The sequence below is a fragment of the Lissotriton vulgaris genome, chromosome 5 (assembly GCF_964263255.1).
Source record: "Lissotriton vulgaris chromosome 5, aLisVul1.2, whole genome shotgun sequence".
NCBI classification, from domain to species: domain Eukaryota; kingdom Metazoa; phylum Chordata; class Amphibia; order Caudata; family Salamandridae; genus Lissotriton; species Lissotriton vulgaris.
Window position 1 is genome coordinate 15096340 of NC_141693.1, and position 22080 is coordinate 15118419.

The following is a 22080-nucleotide window of genomic DNA, read 5'->3' on the forward strand; positions in this document are numbered from 1 at the left end:
GAGTGAGCGCGGAGGGTTACAGAGCACTGAGTATACCATGTGCTGTGGTGTGATAGGTGTGAGTGTGGAGGGTTACAGAGCAGTGAGTATACCATGGGCTGTGGTGTGACAGGAGTGAGCGCGGAGGGTTACAGAGCAGTGAGTATACCGTGGACTGTGGTGTGATAGGAGTGAGTGCGGAGGGTTACAGAACAGTGAGTATACCGTGTGCTGTGGTGTGATAGGAGTAAGTGCGGAGGGATACAGAGCAGTGAGTATACCGTGTGCTGTGGTGTGATAGCAGTGAGTGTGGAGGGTTACAGAGCAGTGAGTATACCGTGTGCTGTGGTGTGATAGCAGTGAGTGCGGAGGGTTACAGAACAGTGAGTATACCGTGTGCTGTGGTGTGATAGGAGTGAGCGCGGAGGGTTACAGAACAGTGAGTATACCATGTGCTGTGGTGTGATAGGAGTGAGCGCGGAGGGTTACAGGGCAGTGAGTATACCGTGGACTGTGGTGTGATAGGAGTGAGTGCGGAGGGTTACAGAACAGTGAGTATACCGTGTGCTGTGGTGTGATAGGAGTGAGCGCGGAGGGTTACAGAACAGTGAGTATACCATGTGCTGTGGTGTGATAGGAGTGAGCGCGGAGGGTTACAGGGCAGTGAGTATACCGTGGACTGTGGTGTGATAGGAGTGAGTGCGGAGGGTTACAGAACAGTGAGTATACCGTGTGCTGTGGTGTGATAGGAGTGAGCGCGGAGGGTTACAGAACAGTGAGTATACCATGTGCTGTGGTGTGATAGGAGTGAGCGCGGAGGGTTACAGGGCAGTGAGTATACCGTGGACTGTGGTGTGATAGGAGTGAGTGCAGAGGGTTACAGAGCAGTGAGTATACCATGTGCTGTGGTGTGATAGGAGTGAGCGCGGAGGGTTACAGGGCAGTGAGTATACCGTGGACTGTGGTGTGATAGGAGTGAGTGCGGAGGGTTACAGAGCAGTGAGTATACCATGTGCTGTGGTGTGATAGGAGTGAGCGCGGAGGGTTACAGGGCAGTGAGTATACCGTGGACTGTGGTGTGATAGGAGTGAGTGCGGAGGGTTACAGAACAGTGAGTATACCATGGGCTGTGGTGTGATAGGAGTGAGCGCGGAGGGTTACAGGGCAGTGAGTATACCGTGGACTGTGGTGTGATAGGAGTGAGTGCGGAGGGTTACAGAGCAGTGAGTATACCATGTGCTGTGGTGTGATAGGAGTGAGTGCGGAGGGTTACAGAACAGTGAGTATACCCTGAGCTGTAATAGGATCCGGCCTCTGTACCCAGCTTAGGGTACGGCTCTCTCTGACCCTTTACTCACAGAGATATTCATACCTGGCTGGTGTTAGTGTTACTGCCTCATAATTCATATCTTTTAAGTGATTTCTGCCCTGTAACTCTGCTCCTGTCCGTCTCTGTCCCACAGAAGAGAAATCTCCTCCGATGGGGGTCATTATCGCAGGCGTCATTGGAGCCCTCGTTGGTGTTGGACTGATCGCTGCTGTGGTTTGGGTTGTCTACAAGAAAACATCAGGTGAGTGGATTCAGTTTGATACTGTGAGTGGGAGGTACCATCACCTCCTGGTTCATGTGTGAGGGTGCAGGTGAATACCATCTGTCTCTTGGAGTAGGGGTGGGGACACATCCATGCTTGGAGGCCTTCATCCTTTACTCTGAGGTGGGTGGAGCAGGTGTTTCCTTGTTGATGCACTGCTGATGCAGGGTCACTGACTGCACTATTTCACTATTTCACTACTCAGTCTCCAACTCCAATGCATGAACAAATCTTGAATCTGCCCCAAATTGTAACAGTTACTAGTCTTCTGCCAATGAAAATCGGCCTTCATGTTTCAACCATTCTAATTGGCTGCTCAGTTGAAACACTGTTGCCTTCCTGGACCAGCTTCCAGTGAGATGCGAGGAGCTCCAGGACAATGTGGAAGCTGTAAAGCACTGAGTGTACTGCGCGGTGTACCCTAATAGAGGTACCTTCCGAAAGGGTACAACGTACTGTGTGCTGTTGTGATACCAGTGCCCTGAGGGAGGGTACAAGGTCCTGTGTGCTGTGGCCTGATGGCAGTGCCCTGCGAGAGGGTACAAGGTCCTGTGTGCTGTGGCCTGATAGCAGTGCCCTGAGGGAGGGTACAAGGTACTGTGTGCTGTTGTGATACCAGTGCCCTGAGAGAGGGTACAAGGTCCTGTGTGCTGTGGCCTGATAGCAGTGCCCTGAGCGAGGGTACAAGGTACTGTGTGCTGTGACGTGATAGCAGTGCCCAGAGAGAGGGTACAGGGTACTGTGTGCTGTGCTGATAGTAGTGCCCTGAAAGAGGGTACAAGGTACTGTGTGCTGTGGTGTGATGGCAGTGCCCTGAGAGAGGGTACAAGGTACTGTGTGAAGTGTTGTGATGGCAGTGCCCTGAGAGAGGGTACAAGGTACTGTGTGATGTGTTGTGATGGCAGTGCCCTAAGAGAGGGTACAAGGTAATGTGGGCTGTGGTCTGATAGCAGTACCCTGAGAGGGTACAAGGTACTGTGTGCTGTGGCCTGATAGCAGTGCCCTGAGCGAGGGTACAAGGTACTGTGTCCTGTGGTGTGATTGCAGTGCCCTGAGAGAGGGTACAAGGTACTGTGTGCTGTGGTCTGATAGCAGTGCCCTGAGAGAGGGTACAAGGTACTGTGTGCTGTGGTGTGATGGCAGTGACCTGAGAGAGGGTACAAGGTACTGTGTGCTGTTGTGATAGCAGTGCCCAGAGAGGGTACAAGGTACTGTGTGCTGTGCTGATAGCAGTGCCCTGAGAGAGGGTATAAGGTACTGGGTGCTGTGGTGTGGTAGCAGTGCCCTGAGCCAGGGTATGAGGTACTGTGTGCTGTGGTGTGATAGCAGTGCCCTGAGAGAGGGTACAAGGTACTGTGTGCTGTGGTGTGATAGCAGTGCCCTGAGCCAGGGTATGAGGTACTGTGTGCTGTGGTGTGATAGCAGTGCCCTTTGAGAGGGTACAAGGTACTGTGTGCTGTGGTGTGATAGCCGTGCCCTAAGAGATGGTACAACGTACTGTGTGCTGTTGTGATAGCAGTGCCCAGAGAGGGTACAAGGTACTGTGTGCTGTGCTGATAGCAGTGCCCTGAGAGAGGGTATAAGGTACTGGGTGCTGTGGTGTGGTAGCAGTGCCCTGAGCCAGGGTATGAGGTACTGTGGGCTGTGGTGTGATAGCAGTGCCCTGAGAGGGTACAAGGTCCGGTGTGCTGTGGCCTGATAGCAGTGCCCTGAGCGAGGGTACAAAGTACTGTGTGCTGTGGTGTGATAGCAGTGCCCTGGGAGGGTACAAGGTACTGTGTGCTGTGGCCTGATAGCAGTGCCCAGAGAGAGGGTACAGGGTACTGTGTGCTGTGCTGATAGTAGTGCCCTGAAAGAGGGTACAAGGTACTGTGTGCTGTGGTGTGATGGCAGTGCCCTGAGAGAGGGTACAAGGTACTGTGTGATGTGTTGTGATGGCAGTGCCCTGAGAGAGGGTACAAGGTACTGTGTGATGTGTTGTGATGGCAGTGCCCTAAGAGAGGGTACAAGGTAATGTGGGCTGTGGTCTGATAGCAATGCCCTGAGAGGGTACAAGGTACTGTGTGCTGTGGCCTGATAGCAGTGCCCTGAGCGAGGGTACAAGGTACTGTGTCCTGTGGTGTGATTGCAGTGCCCTGAGAGAGGGTACAAGGTACTGTGTGCTGGGGTCTGATAGCAGTGCCCTGAGAGAGGGTACAAGGTACTGTGTGCTGTGGTGTGATGGCAGTGCCCTGAGAGAGGGTACAAGGTACTGTGTGCTGTTGTGATAGTAGCGCCCAGAGAGGGTACAAGGTACTGTGTGCTGTGCTGATAGCAGTGCCCTGAAAGAGGGTATAAGGTACTGGGTGCTGTGGTGTGGTAGCAGTGCCCTGAGCCAGGGTATGAGGTACTGTGTGCTGTGGTGTGATAGCAGTGCCCTGAGAGAGGGTACAAGGTACTGTGTGCTGTTGTGATAGCAGTGCCCAGAGAGGGTACAAGGTACTGTGTGCTGTGCTGATAGCAGTGCCCTGAGAGAGGGTACAAGGTACTGTGTGCTGTGCTGATAGCAGTGCCCTGAGAGAGGGTACAATGTACTCTGTGTTGTGCTAATAGCAGTGCCCTGAGAGAGGGTACAAGGTACTGTGCACTGTGGTGTGATAGCAGTGCCCTGAGCCAGGGTATGAGGTACTGTGTGATGTGTTGTGATGGCAGTGCCCTAAGAGAGGGTACAAGGTAATGTGGGCTGTGGTGTGATAGCAGTTCCCTAAGAGAGGGTACAACGTACTGTGTGCTGTTGTGATACCAGTGCCCTGAGAGAGGGTACAAGGTCCTGTGTGCTGCGGTGTGATAGCAGTGCCCTGAGAGGGTACAAGGTACTGTGTGCTGTGGTGTGATAGCAGTGCCCAGAGAGAGGGTACAGGGTACTGTGTGCTGTGCTGATAGTAGTGCCCTGAAAGAGGGTACAAGGTACTGTGTGCTGTGGTGTGATAGCAGTGCCCTGAGAGGGTACAAGGTACTGTGTGCTGTGGTGTGATAGCAGTGCCCAGAGAGAGGGTACAGGGTACTGTGTGCTGTGCTGATAGTAGTGCCCTGAAAGAGGGTACAAGGTACTGTGTGCTGTGGTGTGATGGCAGTGCCCTGAGAGAGGGTACAAGGTACTGTGTGATGTGTTGTGATGGCAGTGCCCTGAGAGGGTACAAGGTACTGTATGATGTGTTGTGATGGCAGTGCCCTAAGAGAGGGTACAAGGTAATGTGGGCTGTGGTGTGATAGCAGTGCCCTGAGAGGGTACAAGGTACTGTGTGCTGTGGCCTGATAGCAGTGCCCTGAGCGAGGGTACAAGGTACTGTGTGCTGTGGTCTGATAGCAGTGCCCTGAGAGAGGGTACAAGGTACTGTGTGCTGTGGTCTGATAGCAGTGCCCTGAGAGAGGGTACAAGGTACTGTGTGATGTGTTGTGATGGCAGTGCCCTGAGAGAGGGTACAAGGTACTGTGTGATGTGTTGTGATGGCAGTGCCCTGAGAGAGGGTACAAGGTACGGTGTGATGTGTTGTGATGGCAGTGCCCTAAGAGAGGGTACAAGGTAATGTGGGCTGTGGTGTGATAGCAGTGCCCTGAGAGGGTACAAGGTACTGTGTGCTGTGGCCTGATAGCAGTGCCCTGAGCGAGGGTACAAGGTACTGTGTGATGTGTTGTGATGGCAGTGCCCTGAGAGAGGGTACAAGGTACTGTGTGCTGTGGTCTGATAGCAGTGCCCTGAGAGAGGGTACAAGGTACTGTGTGCTGTGGTGTGATGGCAGTACCCTGAGAGAGGGTACAAGGTACTGTGTGCTGTTGTGATAGCAGTGCCCAGAGAGGGTACAAGGTACTGTGTGCTGTGCTGATAGCAGTGCCCTGAGAGAGGGTACAAGGTACTGGGTGCTGTGGTGTGGTAGCAGTGCCCTGAGCCAGGGTATGAGGTACTGTGTGCTGTGGTGTGATAGCAGTGCCCTGAGAGAGGGTACAAGGTACTGTGTGCTGTTGTGATAGCAGAGGGTACAAGGTACTGTGTGCTGTGCTGATAGCAGTGCCCTGAGAGAGGGTACAAGGTACTGTGTGCTGTGGTGTGATGGCAGTGCCCTGAGAGAGGGTACAAGGTACTGTGTGCTGTTGTGAAAACAGAGGGTACAAGGTACTGTGTGCTGTGCTGATAGCAGTGCCCTGAGAGAGGGTACAAGGTACTGTGTGCTGTGCTGATAGCAGTGCCATGAGAGAGGGTACAATGTACTCTGTGTTGTGCTGATAGCAGTGCCCTGAGAGAGGGTACAAGGTACTGTGCGCTGTGGTGTGATAGCAGTGCCCTGAGCCAGGGTATGAGGTACTGTGTGCTGTGGTGTGATAGCTCTGCCCTGAAAGAGGGTACAAGGTACTGTGTGCTGTGGTGTGGTAGCAGTGCCCTGAGAGAGGGTACAAGGTCCTGTGTGCTGTGGCCTGATAGCAGTGCCCTGAGCGAGGGTACAAGGTACTGTGTGCTGTGGTGTGATAGCAGTGCCCTGAGAGGGGGTACAAGGTACTGTGTGCTGTGGCCTGATAGCAGTGCCCAGAGAGAGGGTACAGGGTACTGTGTGCTGTGCTGATAGTAGTGCCCTGAAAGAGGGTACAAGGTACTGTGTGCTGTGGTGTGATGGCAGTGCCCTGAGAGAGGGTACAAGGTACTGTGTGATGTGTTGTGATGGCAGTGCCCTAAGAGAGGGTACAAGGTAATGTGGGCTGTGGTGTGATGGCAGTGCCCTAAGAGAGGGTACAAGGTAATGTGGGCTGTGGTGTGATAGCAGTGCCCTGAGAGGGTACAACGTACTGTGTGCTGTGGCCTGATAGCAGTGCCCTGAGCGAGGGTACAAGGTACTGTGTCCTGTGGTGTGATTGCAGTGCCCTGAGAGAGGGTACAAGGTACTGTGTGCTGTGTGCTGTGGTCTGATAGCAGTGCCCTGAGAGAGGGTACAAGGTACTGTGTGCTGTGGTGTGATGGCAGTGCCCTGAGAGAGGGTACAAGGTACTGTGTGCTGTTGTGATAGCAGTGCCCAGAGAGGGTCCAAGGTACTGTGTGCTGTGCTGATAGCAGTGCCCTGAGAGAGGGTACAAGGTACTGGGTGCTGTGGTGTGGTAGCAGTGCCCTGAGCCAGGGTATGAGGTACTGTGTGCTGTGGTGTGATAGCAGTGCCCTGAGAGAGGGTACAAGGTACTGTGTGCTGTGCTGATAGCAATGCCCTGAGAGAGGGTACAAGGTACTGTGTGCTGTGCTGATAGCAGTGCCATGAGAGAGGGTACAATGTACTCTGTGTTGTGCTGATAGCAGTGCCCTGAGAGAGGGTACAAGGTACTGTGAGCTGTGGTGTGATAGCAGTGCCCTGAGCCAGGGTATGAGGTACTGTGTGCTGTGGTGTGATAGCAGTGCCCTGAGAGAGGGTACGAGGTACTGTGTGCTGTGGTGTGATAGCCGTGCCCTAAGAGAGGGTACAAGGTACTGTGTGCTGTGGTGTGATAGCCGTGCCCTAAGAGAGGGTACAAGGTACTGTGTGCTGTGGCCTGATAGCAGTGCTCTGAGCGAGGGTACAAGGTACTGTATGCTGTGGTGTGATAGCAGTGCCCTGAGAGAGGGTACAAGGTACTGTGTGCTGTGGTCTGATAGCAGTGCCCTGAGAGAAGGTACAAGGTACTGTGTGCAGTGATCTGATAGCAGTGCCCTGAGAGAGGGTACAAGGTACTATGTGATGTGTTGTGATGGGAGTGCCCTGAGAGAGGGTACAAGGTACTGTGTGATGTGTTGTGATGGCAGTGCCCTAAGAGAGGGTACAAGGTAATGTGGGCTGTGGTGTGATAGCAGTGCCCTGAGAGGGTACAAGGTACTGTGTGCTGTGGCCTGATAGCAGTGCCCTGAGCGAGGGCACAAGGTACTGTGTCCTGTGGTGTGATTGCAGTGCCCTGAGAGAGGGTACAAGGTACTGTGTGCTGTGGTCTGATGGCAGTGCCCTGAGAGAGGGTACAAGGTACTGTGTGCTGTGGTGTGATGGCAGTGCCCTGAGAGAGGGTACAAGGTACTGTGTGCTGTTGTGATAGCAGTGCCCAGAGAGGGTACAAGGTACTGTGTGCTGTGCTGATAGCAGTGTCCTGAGAGAGGGTACAAGGTACTGGGTGCTGTGGTGTGATAGCAGTGCCCTGAGAGAGGGTACAAGGTACTGTGTGCTGTGGTGTGGTAGCAGTGCCCTGAGCCAGGGTATGAGGTACTGTGTGCTGTGGTGTGATAGCAGTGCCCTGAGAGAGGGTACAAGGTACTGTGTGCTGTTGTTATAGCAGTGCCCAGAGAGGGTACAAGGTACTGTGTGCTGTGCTGATAGCAGTGCCCTGAGAGAGGGTACAAGGTACTGTGTGCTGTGCTGATAGCAGTACCATGAGAGAGGGTACAAGGTACTCTGTGCTGTGCTGATAGCAGTGCCCTGAGAGAGGGTACAAGGTACTGTGCGCTGTGGTGTGATAGCAGTGCCCTGAGCCAGGGTATGAGGTACTGTGTGCTGTGGTGTGATAGCAGTGCCCTGAGAGAGGGTACAAGGTACTGGGTGCTGTGGTGTGATAGCAGTGCCCTGAGAGATGGTACAAGGTACTGTGTGCTGTGGTGTGGTAGCAGTACCCAGAGAGGGTACAAGGTACTCTGTGCTGTGCTGATAGCAGTGCCCTGAGAGAGGGTACAAGGTACTGTGCGCTGTGGTGTGATAGCAGTGCCCTGAGCCAGGGTATGAGGTACTGTGTGCTGTGGTGTGATAGCAGTGCCCCGAGAGAGGGTACAAGGTACTGTGTGCTGTGGTGTGATAGCAGTGCCCTGAAAGAGGGTACAAGGTACTGTGTGTTGTGGTGTGATGGCAGTGCCCTGAGAGAGGGTACAAGGTACTGTGTGCTGTGGTGTGATAGCAGTGCCCTGAAAGAGGGTAATAGGTACTGTGTGCAGTGGTGTGATGGCAGTGCCCTGAGAGAGGGTACAAGGTACTGTGTGCTGTGGTGTGATAGCAGTGCCCTGAAAGAGGGTACAAGGTACTTTGTGCTGTGCTGATAGCAGTGCCCTGAGAGAGGGTACACAGACTCTGGGTGAGTCTGGAAGCCTCAGCAAGAAGGGAGGAAGCGGTGAAGGGGTGGGCAAGAGGGAGGGACGACGCAGAGGGAGGGGGGAAGGGAAGGAGGAAATGGGAGAAAAAAGGGGAAAAAAATCAGGCATAATAACAGGAGTAGAGTTAATTTTGGAAAACATAAAGCAGGGTATGTATATGGAATATGATTTGAGTAACACTACTCGACAAAACTACCATATCAATAATGGGTAAGCTTAATATACAAACCTGGAATATAGGAGGATTATTGACTAGAGACAAAAGAGTACGACTTGAAGAATTATTAAAACTATATCCCGTAGACATTTTATGTCTACAGGAAACCCATATTCCATGGAGCAAAAGAGCATTATTAAAACTGAGGGGATATCATCTGATAGTAGCTTCAATTCAAACGACAAATATAAGGGGGGTTGCAATATTGGCCAAGAGTTATCATGGACATGGAATACGCTGTGCATCAGATCCATATGGAAGATGGGCAATTGCCAAATTAGCTAACGGAATTACGATATGCACTGCTTATGGATCCAATCAGGATGATCCTATAACTTTTGAAAAACTGGAAACAGAATTAGCCATTTGGCAAGGGCCATTAATTTTTTGCGGCGATCTGAACGTTTCCTTAATACCACCCTTGCCATCGCAGGTAACTGGATTAAAATATATAGGTCGGAAACCAAAGGTTTATCAGGCTATTAGTAATTTAATTTGTAGTCTAGGGCTGACTGATATTTGGATGCAAAATAACCCTGCAGACTCTGGTTACACGTATTATTCACACCCCCATCAAAAATATGTACGGATAGATTATATTTTTACATCTAAAGACCTAACTTCCTTTTCGCAAATAAAGAAACTTCCGAAAACACTATCAGATCATAATCCCTTATTATTATCAATTGATTATCAAATTAACTATGGTCAAAAAACTACATGGTCTTTTGATAGGAAATTACTATGCAACCAAGAATATATTGATTTTATTAAAGCCTGGACTGAAGAATTTTTTAGCATGAATCGATTTAGTGCTTCAAGGAATATTGTTTGGGATACTTATAAAGCCGCTTTAAGAGGGGAAACTATTAAGTATCAAATTAAAATTAGGAATGGGGAAAAACAAGAATTCGGAGTGAAAATAACTGCTCTAGCTAAAGCCGAAGAAGAGCATATCAGTAAAATCAGGCTAAGACAAGATATAACCCAGGTGACGATGCAGATAGCTATACTAAAGTCAGAATTAAACTCTAAACTCAGTCAGAAAGCTGCTGAGACATATCAATCACATAGGAAACAAGTTTATGAAAGCGGAGAGAAAGTGGGTAGACAACTGGCACTTAGCACGCGCCAGAAAATTACAAAAAGGGACATAGCTACTATAATAGAAAATGGACAGACATTTACTCATGCAGCTGGAATCAATTCCCAGTTTCAAGGGTATTATCAGAAATTATATACAGAGGATATTAATAGATCAGATAAAGAAATAGAAGCCTTTGTAAATAATTTTCTCAGTAACTCCGAGGCTATGGAAATATTGGACACTGATACAAGGGAGGACCTCGAAAAAGAAATAACAATTGCAGAAGTCAGGACCGCATTATCATTGTTAGCCTCTGGCAAAGCAGCAGGTCCAGATAAAATACCGATTGAGCTATTTAAGATACTTAGCCATCAGTTATTACCGATCCTACATGATTTATTTCTTGGAATACAATATAATGGTGTACCTCCAACTTCTTGGGAGGAAGCTAATATAATCGTCTTTCCAAAAAAGGGAAAATCCCCAGAGCTTCTCACATCATATCGCCCTATATCCCTTATTAATTCGGATTCCAAATTATATGCAAAAGTTCTAGCACTCAGGCTCAGTGGGGTCATAGAACAGCTCGCCTCCCCATGGCAACATGGTTTCATCCCTGGAAAGGGAACCACTGAACACATCCGTAGGGCAATTGCCTTGTTTGACGTCATGTCAGCTAGGGGGGAGCGAATGTCTATGATTTTACTGGATGCTGAGAAAGCTTTCGACCGTGTCACCTGGAAATTTCTATGGGAAGTTATGGCACGCAATAATTTTGGCCCCAAATTTATTAACTCAATAAAATCAATGTATCACCGCCCCAAAGCGAAAGTCCTCGCTGCTGGATTGTTCTCTGAATCTATTAATATAACAAGAGGTACTAGACAAGGTTGCCCATGCTCACCCCTGTTATTTGCTTTATATATCAACCCTCTTATTTTGAAATTATTAGAGAGCCCTATTATTAAACCGATTGTTAGCTATCAGTTTGAAACGAAAATATTGGCATATGCTGACGATATTGCGATAGTCACACCTGATCCTACAGAAGCTATTCATGAAATAGAGGTAATTACGTCGGAGTTTGGGACTTACTCTGGGTATTCCCTTAACAAAGGAAAGACGATTATAATAAGCACACCTGACACAGTTTGCATTGATCCTCGAAGAATTGAAAAAGCTACTTATCTGGGCATTGAACTTTGTGCAAACACCAAAACAATCACACAAATTAATTTTGATCCATTACTGAAAAAAATTGAGAACGATTTTAAAAGGGTCAATAGCTTTCATCTGTCTATTATAGGGAGAGTTAATTATGTTAAAATGAATACGCTGCCCAGGTGTCTCTATTTATTTAGAGCAATACCGCTAGCCATTAAAAAGGAGGTTTTAGCAGCGATTAACTCACTTAACCCACAAGTTTGTGTGGCAGAATGGGAAAATTAGGAGATCTATTGAACTACTGTCTCTACCTATCGAGAAAGGCGGCCTTACTATACCTAATATGGAATTATATTATTGGGCAGCACAATTAAAACAGCTTATGCCACTGCTCAGAGGTTATAGCGAACGAAATGTAGAGGGGCGTGCTGAAATACCGTCAATCTATGAACTTATAGTTGGGCGAGAGGCAGAAGGCTTGTTACTGCGAAAAACTGAGACAAGAAACTATAAAGCTTTTAAAGGTGAAATTATGATCAATGCTTGGAAAATTTGGAGTAAAATTGCTAAATATAGTAAAGTTGAGAAAATTAATCGCTATACACCACTTCTTTACTCTAATTCTATTCAAGTACAGGACTCAGCTGCCTTTTTAAAACATTGGGCTAAGATAGGAATTAAGACAATTGGCGATTTTCTAATAAAAGAGTATGACACAACTTTTTTAGATCTAAAAATTAAATATAATTTACCGAATGGGGATTTTTTGAAGTTTGCCCAGATATTTGCCACACTAAAAGCTAAGGAATCATTAATTTGCTTACATAAGTACGAAATAATGGACGTAATTTTTAGGACAAATAGTAGAATTGGAACTCTATATAACATTCTTTTAAGCATGAAGAAAGACGATCTTGATAAAACGGAAAAAAAGTGGTGTTTAAAATTAAATAACCCAAACGTGGATTTAGACCAGGTCTTAATTATGAGTCAAAAGTTATTGACGGCAAGTAACCTTAAGGCACAATTGTACAAAACTATCTTTGACCTTTACTTTACTCCTGCTAAACTATTCACATGGGGTAAGCGAGAGAATGATTTATGCCCAAGATGTAATCAAGGGCCGGCAACTCTTACTCATATGCTGTACACTTGCCCTAGTTTGACATTAGTAAAAACCATGATAAATTCTTTTTGGGAGGAAATCTTTGGACACATAATACCAGAATCAGAAACCCTATTTATTTTTGGTCATGATCTTACCTTAAATCTGGAAAAAGATGAAGAAAGATTAGTTTTTATTGGTATGGCGGTTTTCAGGATACTCCTATCTGCGAGATGGAAAGACGCAGAGCCTCCAAGTTTTCAGATGTGGTTAGCACGCCTTTTGGCAGCTTATAGCTATGAATCTGCAATATTTAAAACAAGAGGGATACGATCCAAATTACGAGGAGATGCGCTTTGGTGCCCAATAACTGAATGGAAAAATAGCATCGTCCCTGGTGGTATTGGGTGAATTTTGACCATGTTTATAATTGATTTAGAATGTGTTTATTTTGTTGTATAATTTATAATTATCTAAAATGCTATCTATGTTGATTCTTCGTCTCTTTTGATCACAAACCCTGCAATTCAATTTTCTATAACATTGTATTATTTGAGTTAAATTTGAACTGATCTACTGTTGTAATGATGTCCTACTTATTATGCCTGAATAAAAAAAAAAAAAGAAAAAAAAAAAAAGAAAGAGGGTACAAGGTACTGTGTGCTGTGGTGTGATAGCCGTGCCCTCAGAGAGGGTACAAGGTACTATGTCCTGTGGTGTGATAGCAGTGTCCTGAGAGAGGGTACAAGGTACTGTGTGCTGTGGTGTGATAGCAGTGCCCTGAAAGAGGGTACAAGGTACTGTGTGCTGTGGTGTGATAGCCGTGCCCTCAGAGAGGGTACAAGGTACTATGTCCTGTGGTGTGATAACAGTGCCATGAAAGAGGGTACAAGGTACTGTGTGCTGTGGTGTGATAGCCGTGCCCTCAGAGAGGGTACAATGTACTATGTCCTGTGGTGTGATAACAGTGCCATGAAAGAGGGTACAAGGTACTGTGTGCTGTGGTGTGATGGCAGTGCCCTGAGAGAGGGTACAAGGTACTGTGTGCTATGGTGTGATAGCAGTGTCCTGAGAGAGGGTACAAGGTACTGTGTCCTGCAATGTGATAGCAGGGCCCTGAGAGAGGGTAAAAGGTACTGTGTGCTGCGCTGATAGCAGTGCCCTGAGAGAGGCGGTAAAGCACTGAGTATAATGTGGGCTGTGATGTCATAACAGTGCTTTCAGAGACAATACAAAGCACTGTGTATATTGTGTACTCTGGTGTGATAGCAGCGGCCTCAGAGGTTATAAAGCACTGAGTATACCTAATGAAGAAATCCTTACCTGGAGCAGTGCCCTGGCCTGTGTGTGGCCCGTGTACTACATTCTAGGGACAGAGACACTATACTGCACAATGCAAACACGGCGGGTGGACTCAAAGTATAGAACCAAACAATATCCATACTCCCAGTCTCTACGGCTTCAATTCAGAAACACAGTACATAATTTGTGGCATTGTAACATCGACTGTGTGAAGCCAATATAAAGTACATGTTACTCTTCATGCAAACGTTAATATAATTAATGGAGATAAAGCACCCTTTTTTCAGGATTCCGGAGAAGCCATGGAGGGATTGTAGTGAAAACACAGTGTGAAGGTGAGAACAAGACAACACCAACCTCACCTTTTAGTAACAAAAAAAGCAAATACAGACTGGTAGCAGCTCTCTTCTAAAGAAAATAAAACAATTTCTTCCTGAAAGCAACTTTAGTGCTGCTGTTCAAGCCCTCATTCTCACATATGGACGGCAGTAACACCTACTCCATGACCTTCCAGACTCCACACTGGCACCCTTTTAAAGCATCCTACATGCTACAGGATGACTTATCCGGGGCTTGATGGAATACTCCCTTGGCTCCCCTTGCTGGCCTGCATCAACTTCAAAATCCAATGCATCATTTACGTAGCCACGATGACCAGCACCCCATTTATCTTGCAGACAACCTCTGTAGGAAACTGAGTATTTGTTGCAGTAATACCCCATCTGTTTCCCTGTTATGTGATGCAACTCTGACTGAAGTGTATGTTGTTCCTGCCAGCCAGGTGCCCAGTATGAGTGTTCTTTCCCAAAATTGTACAGTTGCTTCCCCAATTGGTAAAATCTTTAGCACCCTCTGTAAGTCCCCACGTAATAGTGCCCCTGGTACCTAGGGTCTGAGGTACTAAAGTGGGCCCCTAAGGGTAGCAGCACAAATGGTGCCACCCTGAGGGACCCCTCAACAAGCACATGGAGGGCTGCTATCGTAGGCTGCGTGTCTTGGTGCAGACCAAAGTGAAAACACATGTCACACATCCCTGTGTGCCATGTCCCCTATCACTGCAAGTAATATTTGTAAGTCACCCTTACAGCACGCCTAACAGCCCTTAGGTAGGGTGCTGAATATTACATGTGAGGGCATACCTGCATGAGCAGATATGCCCCCGAGCTGGTCAGTCCTATTACTGCCCGTACAAGAGGACAGAGAAGCCATTTTAACACATACCGGGGACTGATGAAAACAAGCTCCGCCGCTACATGATGGGTTCACTGAAAATAGGGATGTGTGGTATCAAATATCTCATATTGGTAAACCTACACTGATGCCAGTGTTGATTTACCCATACATGCACGCAGGGGGCACCTTACTGGTGCCCCTTGAATGCCTACCAGCCTCTGGTGCACTTGCTGGCTGGTTTCTGCCAGCCTGGCGCCGAGACACTGTTCTGACCTCCTAGCGTGAGAGCCTTTTCTCAAGAACAAAATCCAGTCCGGGAAGAGGGTGTAACACCCCCTCCTACAGGATGACCTGTGGATTAGCCTCCTTCCGTGGACGAGCTTCAAAGAGCTGCCGCTTTTGTAATGTGAATCTGGCTCCCCTCAAAGCAGAGGATGTCACCCCCCCTGTCCTGGGCCCCCTTGACACCTGGACAGGTGGGACAATTAGCTAATTAGGAAAGCGTGCCACCTCCAGGCTAGTACCACCCCTACGGTGGCTACTGTAAGGTGGGAACGATTTTTCAGAAGTAGCAATCTTTGTGGTGGCATACTTATGAATTCTGATACAGGGTTTTGCCCACTTCTGACAGGAAGTGATCATATATGGGACGTAGTGAATCCAATGTCCCATTGGCTACTACTCTATACTGACCTAACACCCCTAAATTCAGTATTTAGGGGAGCCCCTGGCAACAGAGAAGCATATCCTGATAACCTAAGAAGAGAGAGGACACCGAAGAGCCGCAAAAGCCAAGAAGAGAGTAGAAGCAGCAGACCTCGTACCAACCCTGCCGGCCTGTCTGCATCCCTCGTCGAAAACTCTGCCAAAGTCGACTCGTCCTGCACCTGTTGGCCCCAGAAACCTGGGAGGAGTGCCTGACTTCAAGAAAGAGTCAAGACCTCCCGTGAACAGCGGACCTGTTCTGAAGTAACTTCAAAAGAGAAGACTGAGGCCTCCGGAACTGCCAAAACTCAATACCCAAAGTCCCACTGCACTCGTCGCCTCCGGCCCAAGTTTAAGTGGACCACCGGTGTCAACAAGGTCCCCCAGCTCCTCAGAGCTTGAGTCAATCATAGTTTCACCACTCCTGGACCCTTCAATGTCACCTGCAGCCTCTGCACGCAGACCCCCTCACCCACGGCTGCTCCAGGAAGCAAAAACCTGACGCCTAAGGAGAAGAGGACCAAAGGTGTCCCCCCGTCCTTGAGCATCGAAAGGCCGGAGCCCACTTACTGGTCCAGTCCACCTGGCTTCCTAGCCGGAGCCTGCAGCCTCTTATTACAGTGACCGGTCCCCTTTGAAATGAATTGGGATCCCCACATTTTTTGAGCGGGTAAAAAAACGTTTACTTTTAATTGAGGAATGGGGTTACCGTGTGACGTGGATAAGGGAGCGTCAACAGTGCCACTCTCCTGGTCTGCGCCTTGTGACACGACGTGAAATCCTTGCTTTGGAGGCAATAGGTGAATCTTGGGGAGCACTGCTTGTGGGGAGATTCGAGGTCACTGGAAAGGTGACTTGGTCAAGCTTGTGGTTTTGAGAATGTAACATGGAGCAGGCTGCCCAGGGGCAAAGCAGCGGGAGGGGGGTTGTTTGAGATGTGACACCCCCCAAATGAATACATTCTTGGCTAGGTAGTTGGATCAGGGGTCCCTGAGTTGGGTTTGCTATGCCTGTGTCGTTTACAAAGCCACTTAAAATGTTGCTTTGTGTAGCTTTGTAAGAAAAAGTAATGGAACCCATGACATTCCACTGTTTTGTGTTGCGGTAAGTCAGGGAGGCCTTCCATGGATGGTGCATGGGTGTTTCTATCGATCCGCCCATGAATTTTTAAGCACCCCATATTTACACAGCTTTTGCGTCTGGGTTGCAACACTTTTTTGAAGCAGCCTCAATGTGAAATCCTTTTTGGTATTTACAAAGCCACACGAATTACGAGTTTCTACAAAACACAGCACATTGCACTGCCTTATGTTCCTTTGAGTCAAGTAGGCGTTCCGTGGGTGGTAGATAGTTGTTCCTGCGCATCCGCCTATAAACCTATATTTACAAGAAGTTGTAGACATGAGTTTGAACCTCAATGGCTTGCCTGCCCGAGGCCGGCGTAATGAGGAGAATTATGTTTATTTCTCCTCGTTATTTCCTCTTTGCGTGTGAGCCGCATTCTGCAGCATGCATAGAAAGGGGGAAAGTCTCAAAGCATAGTGTTTGTGCAGGAAGGTGCATAGCGCAGACACCTTTGCACCAGAGCTCAAGGCAGCCCATAGGATGAAAGCGCATGGAGAGAGCACAACAGCTTCATTTCTAGGACAGTTTACACATGAAGTAGCAAATCCGCACCCATATAAGTACTCCATTACTCCTAGAACGGATGCACATTTACTACTGTTTAGAATCTACAAACATTGTCAGGAGTACGCTTGGAAAGCTGCGCCACTCTCAGGTTTCCAGGCATTGAACTGGCAATCAAACACCCAAAAGGTAATGGGACAAGTGTGTGCAAACAGTCTCACCACTGGCTATCCCTCGGGGTAGGAATCCAAACCGCTTTGTTTACCCGCTGGGCCACTCTAGACTAGGGCCATCTTCAGGGTGTAGCAGATGGAGTAAAGGCAGGAGGTGTGGCCTAGAACTTTACTGCCTTGAGTCCTCCCACCAAATGTAGGGATGTTCAACAGCTCAGCAGACATCTCTATACATTGGCAGGCACCACTGTCATGGCGGTTCCTGTCACTGTAGGATGGGTTTAATGGATGGCTCCATCACACTTGGTTGGCTGGCTGCCAAGGTTTCAAAAATCTTTGTTTGTTTTTCAAAAACAGACTCCCAAGCTGGAGTTTATTTGTTTTTAAAAACTAACCCTCCCAGTTTTCTTCCATTAGTAAAATTTACTCCATCAAAACCTGCGGTCCGCCCAACTCTAAAACAGGCGGCAGACCTTGAGTTTGGCGGGTTGCTACAGAGTACCCATCACCAAACTCTAAATCAGCCCCAAAGACCTGCCTAATGCAAATCAATGCTGACCCTTCTCCTCATCGGAACAGTCCATCCAGGGTCTTGGTCACTTCACACATTCACCCTGTGGCCCAGTGCTTTGTAGTTGAAAAATGTGAGATGTACATCCCCTGAATCTCCTTGACTAAGCTGCGCCCCTGAGGCTGTGCTCCCCTCACCCCTCTCTGCTCCAACCTCCTAATGTAAACATGTGTGACCAACCAGTGGGAGGACAGGCTGAGTGACCTCTGTCACCTTAACACTGATGAAATGTGTTTTATTTTTCAGGAAAATCTACGTATGCTGCGGCAAACCAAGGTGAGTGACTCCTGGCTTGTTTGTGATGAGTTTTGCTAGTTTTCTGAGAGTGATTAAGAGAAGACACTGAATGTTCTCATGATTGTAAAATGACAAACTGAAGGGAGAATTGGCAAATAAACCAGAACATCTTGAGTGAAACCAGGAAGTCTTTCTGTGTCAAACTGTAATCGTTGTCAGTAAAGCATCCATGGGGCGGAGGGGTGGGGTTTACAAGATAAAATGTGGTTTAATAAATGTTCGTCAGCCTACCGATACCAGAACTAGTTAACGAGGATCACAGAACCTGTGCTTGGATTCTGTCACTGACGTCAGACCCAGAGCCGGCCCCTCAGCTGTTACCAGACTAGTGCGTGGCCATGGCGTGTGTCATGCACATCGGTGCACATCATATGAACCATGCACCATCATCAGATCCCTTCTTCCTGCAATAGTTTAACAGCGCTGAAAGGTGGCGCTGTGTGACTCTGGCCCTGGATCCTCCCCGGATGTGACATCATGGAGCTCTAATGGCTGCCACCTTATTCTCTGGCCTCAGTTGCTTTTTTTGCCACAGCCTTCGATGCAGAGCCAGAGCTCCTCCCCTTAGTGTGTACCAAATTCTTCAAACAATTACGTATGGGGAATGCGGGAGGACCACCATCCCAGACACCCCTATTCTACCCATGAGGGAGCGCGGGGGACAACCATCCCAGACACCGCTCTTCTACCCATGAGGGAGCGCAGGGGACAACCATCCCAGATACCGCTCTTCTACCCATGAGGGAGCGCAGGGGACAACCATCCCAGACACCGCTCTTTTACCCATGAGGGAGCGCGGGGGACAACCATCCCAGACACCGCTATTCTACCCATAAGGGTGAGCGGCAGGAGGCTTCAGACACCTCTATTCTACCCATGAGGGAGCGCGGGAAGGGGTTCCAGAACGACACCGATCGCTTCGATCACCCCAGTCACATGGAGCTGTAGCAATTGCGATTCCTCGAGTCCCACCTGTACACCCAGATATCAAAAGTGCCCAGTCTGCCAACGTGATCCAAGCCTCGGAAGTCTCTCCAGTGGCAGCACAGACAAATCAGCTAGACTAGGGAAGAGCAGGGACTTGATCCTATTAAGGCGCAAACGAGAGTAGTCACCGGAGTCTTCTAGAGCAGCAATATTCTAGGGACCACATCATGGGTGTGTGTAATGCAGAACAGGACATCGTCGGCATACAGCGATATTAAATGGGATCTCTCCCCTATGCGTGCACCCCTTCGCTCAAGTTCCTGTCGAGCCTATACTGCCATCGGCGAAGAGCAATGGCTACAATAGGCAGCTCTGCCGTGTTCCTCGCTCCAATATCTATTTTTCTGCCTGGCTCTGACCCACTCATACCTGGACGCTCGGCTTCGTATAAAGAGGTTTGACCCACCGGCAGAACCGCAGGCCGAATCACGCTGCCCTTAATACCTCCTGGAGGTATCCCCAATCCACAGTGTCAAACGCCTTCTCGAGGTCGATGGCCACTAGCGCCAGTTCCTCATCCCAATGTTGTACCTCATGCATAACATGCATTAATCACCTTATATTCATGCTCGTGTTGCAGCCGGGGATAAACCCACACTGATCCTCATGCATGACATGCGTCAATCGCCTTATATTCATGCTCGTGTTGCAGCCGGGGATAAACCCACACTGATCCTCATGCATGACATGCGTTAATCGCCTTATAATCATGCTCGTGTTGCAGCCGGGGATAAACCCACACTGATCCTCATGCATGACATGCGTTAATCGCCTTATATTATAGCCTTATAGCCCGCCGTAGAGGGCTATACCGGCTATTAAAGGCCCTCTAAGGCCCCGAGCCGAAGGCGAGGGCCTTTAACAAGGGAGAGGGACTTTAATAGCCGTATAGCCCATCTACGAAGGGCTATACGGCTATTAGAACATTCTGTCACTAGAGGACAGAATGTTCTAACAAAAAAAACAAAGCCTTTTGGGAGCGTGAGAGGATTGGAATCCCCTCAGGTTCCCTGAAGCCTTTGTTCACAGCCAGAGCTGTGAACAAAGAAACATTGGAATGTTGGAGCTCCAGGCTTATACCAGCCATTATAAGCCCGGAGCACTCCATTGTTTTCAATGGAGCTCCCAACATTCCAATGTTCTATTCATGCTCGTGTTGCAGCCGGGGATAAACCCACACTGATCCTCATGCATGACATGCATTAATCGCCTTATATTCATGCTCGTGTTGCGGTCCAGGATAAACCCACACTGATCCTCATGCATGACATGCGTTAATCGCCTTATATTCATGCTCGTGTTGCAGCCGGGGATAAACCCACACTGATCCTCATGGATGAGGTGGGCTTATGTGGAGCCTATCGCCTCACCAGTGCTTTAGCATCAGAGTTAATCATAGTGAGTGGGCGGTATGCCGCCGAGTCCCGACCGTCACCCCCTGTTTCAATGTCATGCATATTTCCCCTTCCCGCATGGATGGGGCAAGAGTCCCCACTCAAACGCCTCCTCATATACTTGCAATAGTGGTTGTGCCACCTTCTCTGAGTAGGCCTGATAAAATGCAGGCGGGAAACCCTCCACCCCGGCGCCTTGCCCCTGGGCAGCTGCCGCAGTTCCTCGAGTATCTATTCTGCTATTCGTTGTCCCTCCAATTCCTTCTTCCCCGCCAGTGGGAGGCACGTCAGTTTCAGACCCCCCAAAAATGGGGCATAGCCGGGCAGACGGCCAGATCCGCAGTGTATACCTTCTGTAAATGCTGTTGAAACACTTCCAGTATGCCTGCCCTGGAGAGAACCATGTCTCCCATTGTACTATCTCGATGTAGGGTTTTCAGTAAAACAGGAAGCTTGCCGCTCAAGCTGATATACGTTGTGTATGTTGTGCTGAGAGTAAGTACGGTGCTGCCAGGTCAGGGGAAATACCCTGTAACCCCAATAAATGTGTGAGTCGTGAAACCCACACCAGAAATGACAACAAAGACCTGGGCACATGTTATGAGCATATTACACTGATAGAAATGTCTCGTTTAGAGGCCGCACCACACACAGGAATACCTATGTGGATCGCTCTTTCTACTGGACCCTCTGGCCAGTTTTGATCCCCCATTGGCCTCGTGAATTTCTGCCGATCAATTGACACAGCCACACAGCGCTGAAGAGTCACGGGATACTTCCCTTATGTGACGAAACACGTGTTGGCTGGTTGTTTCTTTTTGAATGCATCATTAAATACGTTCGAACAAATACACTCATGTCTCCCATTGTGTTTTGCAAGCAGGTTGTTATCGGTGGTGGCTGCTTCCTGCGCAAAATCCAGATTTGTCACCTTTGGCATGGAACCGCTGGCGGTAACAGCAGAGCGTGTATTTGTCCAACTTGTCCCAGAGGTCTCTAATTTGCTCATGTCGCATACTCTCACGGGCCCTTTCAGTGGGGTGCGCTTGGTCACCAGTCTGGATCTCTACTAAGGCATCTTCCCTATCCCTCAACTCGCGCTATAGATGACTACAGACTTCAAAGGTGAGTTCCGTACCCACGCCCCTCAATACAGACTCCACAGGTGAGTCTCACACCCACGCCCCTCAATACCGTCTTCATTGCCTTCCACTCCGTGCTTCTACTGGACGACCCCCTCCATTTGACGGTCATGTAGTCCGACAGCGCCTGGGCAGCGTTTCCCTCCCCACTGATCCTCAAGAATATCGGAGGGTATCCCCCACTGTCGAGGTCCCTGGACGGGGGTGTTCCACTGTACCACACAGCTCACAGGGGCGTGATCCGATGGGAATCGAGTTAAATGGGTCACCCCCATGTCCGAGAAGGCGGGCGTCTGTCACTAGTGCCCTGTCCAGTCTGCATGTATGTTATGTGTGGGGGAAAAGCATGTCAAGAGATTCTGGGTCGAGTGTCTTTCCCACCAGGCGTCCTGTAGCCACATCTTCCTCATTACTGCTCGCAACCTTTTGGCCATTTGTGGTTTTGTGAC

General features: G+C 48.8%; 1 protein-coding gene across 1 annotated transcript in view; it reads left to right on the forward strand.

Moving 5' to 3' along the window:
* LOC147710000 (class I histocompatibility antigen, Gogo-OKO alpha chain-like) overlaps positions 1–22080 on the forward strand; it is a 341396-nt gene that overhangs the window by 292268 nt on the left and 27048 nt on the right. The window contains exons 5-6 of the mRNA XM_086920677.1: positions 1443–1550; positions 18058–18087. Of these exons, the coding sequence (XP_086776803.1) occupies positions 1443–1550; positions 18058–18087 (138 nt within the window). The remainder of the gene's footprint in view (positions 1–1442; positions 1551–18057; positions 18088–22080) is intronic.